Source organism: Dromiciops gliroides, chromosome 6, assembly GCF_019393635.1.
Source record: "Dromiciops gliroides isolate mDroGli1 chromosome 6, mDroGli1.pri, whole genome shotgun sequence".
Taxonomy (NCBI): domain Eukaryota; kingdom Metazoa; phylum Chordata; class Mammalia; order Microbiotheria; family Microbiotheriidae; genus Dromiciops; species Dromiciops gliroides.
The window spans coordinates 10917982-10926058 of NC_057866.1; the positions used below are offsets into that span (position 1 = coordinate 10917982).

At 59.2% G+C, this 8077-nt stretch overlaps 2 protein-coding genes across 3 annotated transcripts; both read right to left on the reverse strand.

Moving 5' to 3' along the window:
* Nucleotides 1–161: 161 nt before the first annotated feature.
* On the reverse strand, nt 162–4401 carry DNAJC4 (DnaJ heat shock protein family (Hsp40) member C4). Its single transcript, XM_043972068.1, is given in 9 exon segments — nt 162–490; nt 802–894; nt 981–1145; nt 1297–1502; nt 2400–2493; nt 2898–2997; nt 3810–3870; nt 3873–3919; nt 4395–4401. Coding segments are annotated over 9 exon segments (846 nt in total). The 3' UTR covers nt 162–417.
* Nucleotides 4402–4501: 100 nt separating this feature from the next.
* Nucleotides 4502–7957, reverse strand: NUDT22 (nudix hydrolase 22). 2 transcript variants are annotated; one of them, XM_043969983.1, is made up of 5 exons: nt 7478–7957; nt 5840–5938; nt 5662–5759; nt 5290–5383; nt 4502–5008 (listed from the first exon to the last, which is right to left on the reverse strand). In XM_043969983.1, exons 1-5 carry the CDS (start codon nt 7955–7957, stop codon nt 4904–4906), a joined length of 876 nt encoding a protein of 291 aa, XP_043825918.1. In that variant the 3' UTR covers nt 4502–4903. The 2 variants fall into 2 exon arrangements, with proteins under 2 accessions (XP_043825918.1, XP_043825919.1); XM_043969984.1 differs by having other exon boundaries at nt 4502–5025.
* Nucleotides 7958–8077: the final 120 nt, after the last annotated feature.

Sequence of the window (8077 nt, forward strand, 5' to 3'; positions counted from 1 at the left end):
GCCCGGCCGCGGCCGGGGAGGGGGCAAGGGGGCGGGCTGCCCGCACCCCCAGCCCGGGCCGCTCCCCCTGGGGCTGAGCACGCCCCCTCCTTTCCTCCCTCCCTCCCCATCCGCTGGCTCGCGGCTGGCCGAGTGGACAGCGCTCGATCGAGCCTAGGGCTGCCACCCACGTGGGACGGAGGAAGCCGAGAGAGCTCCGGGGCACGCAGAGAGGCAGCGCCCGGAGCCGGACCCTGGCCGAAGGCAAGGCCCGTGTAATGAATGGAGGCACGAGGGGGGAGCCAGACACCCACGGACAATGACTTTATTGCACAGGGAGAGGCAGGCAGCAAGGGTCCAGATGGGCACCGGGCCCCTGCCACCCCTCTTCAGCTCACGCAGCCCCCTGGGGCCGGGAGGGGGAAGAGGGGTCGCAGGTCACTCCCCGGGCTGAGGCGGGGGGCTCTGGGGCTTCTGCAGTCTCTCCTGCTGGAGCCTGGCGCTGTTCGCCCTGGAGGGGAGAGGCTGCGCTGAGCCCAGGAGCAGGGACTGCCCGGCCTTGGCATGGAGAGAGTCCCTCTGTGCCTCCCCGGCCGGCGTGGCCTCCTTTCCCCCTTCGCCTGCTCTGGAGAGCCCCTCCCCCAGGAAGCCTGTCCCCCGCCCATGCTCCCCCTCCCTGCCGCCCCCCCCCAACGCCCCTGCTCTGGGCTTGGCTCTTCCCTCCGCCTGCCTTGTTAGGAGGGGCAGGGCCAGCCCTGCCGTCAGCTCCGTCTGCCCGGGGAGGGGGCCCCCCACCTAAGACCTGGGGGGGGGGGCAGAGACCTGGCTTTGGCCTTGGTCTTGCTCTCATTGTAGAGAGCCATGATAACCCTGTCCTTCTCGTCCATGAAGCGTCGGTGGATCTGCTCCAGCTTTCTGCAGGAGGAACAACAAGGTTGGGAGGGCTTCTCCCCCAGGCCATCACTGCCCCCAGCTCCTCCCACTCGCCTAGGGCCGGTTACCTGAAGGCAATGTAGTGGACGACCATGCCCCCCAGCATCAGCAGGAGGCAGTACCCCAAAACCCGATGGTTCTGCTTCTGCTGCCTCTGTCGAGCCCCGTGGTAGTCTTCAGGGCGTACCCTGCGGAACTGGGCCCAGTACCTGGCATCAGGCGAGGACCAGGGGCTGCAAGGGAATCGGGAATCCTTGGGGCTTGGCTGGAGAGCCAGGGGCTGGGGTGGGAACAGCTTGGTGGCAAATGGCCTGGGACGCAGGAGGGTTACAGCAAGCAGAGGGCTGGGGCTTGGGCTTGGGGGGGTGGGGGGCTGGCCTTCACCTGGAGGCAGAGGCAGATGCAGATGCAGAGGCCGCCTGGCGGGGAGCCTGGGAGGGGTGACGGGGAGGGGGTGGGGTGCCTCGGAGGGAGAGCTGGCTGTCATAGTGTCGCCTGCTGGACTCCTTGCTCAAAACCCTATAGGCTTCATTCAGCTCCACAAACTGGTTGTGAAGAGCGGGGTTCTTTGGGTCTCGGTCAGGGTGCAGCTGGAGGGGAGGAAGAGAAGGTAACGGGAGTGCTCCCAGCTTCCCCAACTCCTCCCCGTAAGTTCTTCCCAAGACCTTTTCATTCTTTTTTTTTTCTAATCTCTTATCTTGGAGGCTGGGGGGAGGGTGTTTGCATCCATCCTTTCCTTGTCAGTCCCCCTCCTCCATGCAGCCTGCCTGGGGTTCTCCCCTCAGCCCAGCCCCTCCGGCACCCCCTATTGTACGTCTCTCTGATGAATGTACTTTGTGATCCTGGGTGTCTCATCACCCAACTGGATTATAAGCTCCATGAGGGAAGGTTATTGGTTTTGCCTACACTTTGTGGCTCCCAGCATGTGGTTCAGTAGGGGCCTAATAAATGTCTGAAAGAGTGAAAGAGTGAGTGGATTTTGTAGGACAAAGGGGATGAAAGTGGCAAAGATCACTCCCCCCCAGCCTTCTGGGTATCCCTAGTGAGGCCCCTGCTCTTAGCACATGGCTCCACCTGGCTCCAGGCCCAGACGTTTCTCAACCAGAAAGGCAAGACAGGGAAGGGTATTCCAGGTTATCCCCTCCCCTTCGGCCTTCCCTCTGGGCCCCCCAGAACCCCACTGATCACTCAGCAGAGGCTCTGGGACTCAGGAAAGGCCAGACCCTGCCAGACCTCCCCCAGCACTGCAAGCAGCAGAGCCCAGTGACAGTCTCCCAGGGTCCACTGGAGCTCAGACTGTGACTTTTCCAAGGTCACAAAACTCTCCTGCGTCAGAAGTGAGGTCTCTTGACTCAATGCCCAAGGCTCCTTCCCCTCCTGAACGCTTGGGAAGAGGTGGGGGGTGAGGCAATAGTGTGGGAGGGGCCGCTTCTTGGGCCGCCCTCCTTCCCCAAAGCGCCTACCCCAGCCTCGGGGCCCAGACACACCTCTTTGGACTTGGCAAAAAAAGCCCGTTTCACTTCCTTCATGCTGGCGTCTGGACAGATCCCCAGAAGCTCATAATAATTACTTTGCCTTGCCCTGCACAGAAGAGGGGGGAGAGACCAGATAGCTCTGGGGATCCCCCAAATAACAGGATCATACCTGGTCCCCCCAGAGATGGCAGAGGGTCCCCTGAGCAGATCCCGCCTCTGTCAGTCTGTCCTAGGACAGACCTATAATAGAGGTCAGAGCCAATGCCCTTGTTTGAGATGGGGAAACCAAGGCCCAGAAAGGGGATGGAAGTGGCACAAGTTAGTGGCCAAGCTGGTGCTCAAACCCACGTTCTGAGTCCCAAATCCAGGGCTCTTTGTGGAGCACACAATGTGGGAGCTGGGGGGACCTTAGAAGAGACCCCCCTGGCCCAACCCCCTTCTGGGACAGAGCGGGTAATGGCCCCTGAGAGCCCAAGGTTACAGATGGGACCCTCCCCTGGCCAGACTCACCTGAGATAGAGAGTGGAGCTGAGGGGCCTGGCACAAGGAGGGCATCGGGGGCAAAACTGACAGAGCTGAGAGACCAGGCGGAGGACGAGCATCTCTGTGCCTGGGGGAAGGTGGGGGGCAGGGCAGGACACAGGGAAGTCACCCAGGCTGGCCCTAGACTAGATGCTCTAAGCTCCCTTGGGGGGACCAGGAATCTCTGAAGGGGGCGATGGCCTTGGGCAGGTTTTGTGAGAGTGGTGGGGTGGGGGGAGGCTTCTGCTGCTGGGGACCTGAGGGTCTGTCTTCCATTGGGAGACACTGGGGGAAGGGAACAAAAGCATTTATTAAACACCTACTGTGTACCAAGCACTCTGCTAAGTACTTTAGAAATATTGTCTCATTTGAGCCTCACAACAAGCCGGTGGTGAAGGTGCTGTGATGAGTCCGATTTTGCAGTTGGGTAAGCTGAGGCAGACCCAAGTGAGGTGACTTACCTGGGGTCACACAGCCAGGAAGGGTCCGAGGCCAGACTTGAGCTCTGGTCTCCCTGACTCCGGGCTTACTGTCCTACTCAATCCACCACCTAGGTGGGAGGGCGTGGGGGTCTCTGGCATTGGGGACCTGGGAGGGGTCTGACACTGGGGTGTCGCGTGGGGGGTCCCTCCCAGTGAGGAAGGAGAGGCTGACGGGAGGAGGGGGTCCGTCCGCGGGGGGCGCTGGTGGAGGAGCAGATTCTCACCCCCGGGGGGAAAATGAGGCAGAAGTCTCTCCCCGAAACCTTCCCACCCCGGGGCAGAGGCCCCGAGTCCGGGTTCCGCAAACAAGGCCGGCGTCCCCCCCGCACCCCAACCTACATTTTAGGGGAGGGACCGGGGCGCTAAGCCCCGCCCCACGCACCGCCCCCGACCCCCCCACGTTCGCCCGGACACTCACGGGAGCCTCGGAGTCCGACGCCAGCGCCGCCATTTCCTCCTCTCGCTCGGGCCACGCCCCTCGCCCGCCTCCTGTAGCTTGCAATTGGTCCGTGCTGCTCCTAGTCCCGCCTACAGGGACCACAAAACGGTTGACACCGCCCCACCTGCCGCCCGTCCTCGGCTGCTCTCATTGGCGCTAGTGCCCTTAGGCCCGCCCACCAAGAGGCGGAGGCGTAAGGAGCAGGACCGGACGTTAGCGTGGCCCCGCCCCCTTCCCCCCTCCACCCCCCCCCCCTCCCCACCCAGTCATTGCCAGCGTGAAGAGCCGGTTTGTATCTTGGGGAGGGGGCCGGGTTGAGAGGGTAGAAATTTCTCAGAACCCATCTCCCCCAACCCCCTTCTTTTACAGAGGGAACTGAGGCCCAAGGAGGTCAAGTGGCTTGTCCACTATCACATAATGAATCAGTGTCAGAGGCAGAATTCGAACTCAGGCCCTCTGCCTCCAGATGTGGCAGATTCCAAGTGAACCCCCACTCCAGTCCCCCAACACACACAGGTGGGGAAACTGAGGCCCAGCGCCTGAAAAAGCTGTGCCCAAGATCACAGAGCATGTTCCCAGAAGTAAATTATGTTCCTCTTTGTGCCTCAGTTTCCCTAGCTATTAAATGAAGGTATTGGGTGGGATCAGGGACTCAATCTGGGGTCCTGAAGAGGTTAGTTTTTTTTTAATAGTTTGATAATATGTCAATAGAAGTTGTTCCTTATAATTCTGTCTTCTATGCATCAAAAAACTATGCCAAGGAGGATTCTGGGGGTTCACCAGGTGCTCCAAGGGGTCCGGAACACAACAAAGGCTAAGAATCCCTGGACTGGGTGTTTTCAAGGCCCCTTCCAACTCCTAAATTCCAGCAGATGGGGAAGACTGGGGTCACACAGTGAATTCACGCCTCTTTGTAGGGCTGGGCTGGGAGAAACCTAGGCACAGTCCCCAAACAAGACAGAGTGGACACCACGGCTCCAAGAATAAATCCTTTATCGTCCATACAGCCCGGGAGGGAAAGGTGGAGGGGAGCTGAGGAAGGGGTGCAGGACCCCAGGAGGTAGGGGCTGCCCTCAGGCCACCCCGGCCTGGGCTAGGTTGTAGAGCAAAATGGCGCCCTTGGCTGAGGGGCAGAGCTCGCCCCAGGCTTCGGGCTCCTCCTGCAGGCGTTGCACTCTCTGGGCAGAAAGACGGACTGTCTGAGGGCGTTAGGTGCTCCTGGCCCCCATGTGGGCCCCCTCCCTCCTCCAGGCATCCTTTTGCAGGTGCCTCCACCTTCCCTGCTGGGGCAGGGGAAGCCAGAGGGAGGCACCCACTTAACCCCGTTTGCCCTCCTCCACATCTCATCTTGGCCTCCTGACTTCCAAGCCTCCCTTCCAACATCCCGACATTCCGCCCGGCCTTGCTCTCCCCTCCTGCGTCTGCCAAGGGCCCAGGCATCCTGCCTCCCAGCTCTCACCTGCGTTTCCATGAAGATGATGCCAGTGGACTCATGGGCTTCCAGCCCTCCAGTCATGTAGAGCGTCCTCACCTGCTCAGAGGTCAGGTTACAGCTGCAGGAGTGAAGAGACAAGCTTCTAGGGGGAGGGCACTGCCACTCTGGCCAGGGGCCTCAAAGCTCAAGCCAGCTCCTGGGTCCAGTGGCCCGGATGGGCCTCCCCAAGCCCTTCCCAGAAGCCCAGGAGCTCACACAGTCGTGTTTGCCTGCATTCAAATATGTGTGCTCCTAAAAAAGCCGCACACTAAAATGTCGGGGCCCTGGTCCCCTCCCTACTCTGCCTCTTCCTCGTCAGAAGAAAGCAGGCCTGTCCCCAGCAGGATGCCCAGGTACCTGACGTAGAATTCAGCACTGGCCCTTCCTGCACTGGTCTCGTTTCGGGCAATGCCCAGAAGGAGGGGGCGGCTCAAAGTAGAAAAGGGCAGATTGACCTGGTGGGGATGGGGTCGGAGGTCAGCTCCCAACCTCCCCACCCTCCGCATCCTCCCAGCCTAAGGCCCAGCCCCCTCACCTCATCCCGGATCTCCTGCAGGATGGAGGAGAACAGCTCCCGAACCACCAGGTCCTCAGGTAGATCCTCATGCCGGGGCGTGTCCCCAGGGAACAGGGCCTAGAAGGAGGTAGACTCAGCTCACTCCCTCTCCCAGTGTCGCCTCCGTTCTTGGGCAAGAGCCTGCAGCTCCAAGGAGGCTGGCCAGCCCCCCCCCCTGCCCTGGCCCCCAATTGTCTTGGCTCCCCTGGTCCCTGACTGCTTCCCTCCTGGCTGCTGTCCTTCACAAACCCTCACTGGATCCCACCATCCCTGCTAGCGATGGTACATAGTCGGTATTTAATAAATGCTGGTTGGCCCAGTGCCTGGTACATAGTCGGTATTTAATAAATGTTGGTTGGCTCCACTTCCCTATCTCTGCTGAAGTCAGCAGCATCCTTCTTTCAGATAAAAGACCTTGGTTGTTTTGGGGTTGTTTTATGTTATGCCTTTGCCTCCACATGTGTGTTGCCTCCTTCATTGGAAGGCAAAATCATAGAGTAATAGACGAGAGTTGGAAGGGGCCTGAGGGGCCATCAAGTTCAACTTCATTTTACAGATGAGGAAACTGAGGCACAGAGACTAGCCAAGCACCCCATTGCTAGAATAGGAAGTGTCTGAGTCAGGATTTGAACCCAGGTCTTGCCGATGTCATGTTTGGAGTTCTGTCCATTTGACTACCTTGCCTCTCAGGCGTTTCACTCAACTTGGTCCATCCTCCCTGTTCCCTCACTCATTCTCTTCATTCATTTCATTTCCTTCACTGTACAAACATATGTTGACCATTGTTGACCAGTGTAGATGCTGGTGTTGGGAGAGAGGAAGCTACAAGAGGTGGTAGGTGGACCACAGGCAGCCTACCATCACCCCACCCTGTACCTCTCTACCACAGTGCCTTTCCTCCTCAGGTGGGCTCTCAGCTCTCAGGCCATTGGCCGCTGGACAGTTAAAGGGTGGGAGGAGGGGAAAGAGCCTCCAAGAGAACAGCTTCCCCCCAGCCCTCCACCCACCCACCCCCATTCTCCTTGTTTTTAGGTCTTCTAGACCAAGGCTGCTTAAACTTTTTTCACTCTTTTTTTTTTTTTTTTTTTTTAGTAAGGCAATTGGGGATAAGTGACTTGCCCAGGGTCACACAGCTAGTAAGTGTTAAGTGTCTGAGGCCGGATTTGAACTCAGGTACTCCTGACTCCAGGGCCGGTGCTCTATCCACTGCGCCACCTAGCTGCCCCAACTTTTTTCACTCTTGACCCCCTTTTGCCCAAGAAATTTTTACACGACCCCAGGTTTATAAAATAGGTTTACATATCCTTTTACTGTTGCTAAATTTTTCATGACTCCACATGGGATCTTGAGCCAAGGTTTAAGAAGCTTTGGCAGGGGCAGCTAGGTGGCGCAGGGGATAGAGCCCCAACCCTGAATTCAGAAGGACTTGAGTTCAAATCCAACCTGACACCTGACACTTACTAGCTGTGTGACCCTGGGCAAGTCATTTAACCCCAAATGCCTCACCAAAAAAAGAAGAAGAAGAAGAAGAAGCAGCTTTGTCCTAGTGCCTGGCTTACTTGGGCTCTAGAGGTCCTGGACTCTCTTTGGCTGACTCTGCAGGGTGTAGGTGCTCACCTGAGGCTCAGGGTGCCCCCCTGGCACATCTATCAACCCAGGGGCCTCAGCCACCCTCAGAGACCGTCGTAGAAAGACCAGGAAGCCATCTGCAGTGCCTAGCATGGCACCCACTCCCAGGGGGTCTGCCAAATAAGCCTGGGCATCTCCCCAGTCAGCTTTCCCCTGGCACCGCAGCCTGCCTGCTGAACCAGCCCAGTTGGTGCCCAGGAAATCCTGGTAGGAGGTGAGGCCCATTCGCAGCGTCAGACAGGGTCCGCCGGGGTCCAGGGGCCCCAAGGCTGCGGAGTGCAGTCGGAACTTGGGAGCATTGAAGAGCCAGGGCTGGGCCTGCCGGCGGGCATTCCAAGCAGCAATGATGGAGTCCTCTCCTCCGGGCAGTGGGCGCCGGTCATAGGCTGGGCTCAACTCTGCTCGCACCTGTTCCTCAGGAAGCCCACCCAGCGGGCACTGCACCAGCAAGGAGACCTCGGGATCCATGGGAGGTGGTTGGGGGAGGCAGGATCTGGACGAGGGAGACGGGGCAGAGTTACGACTGCTCCGCAGGGAATCTCCTGACAACTGCTGGCCTCCTGCAGTGTCCCAGCCCGGCGCTGACTC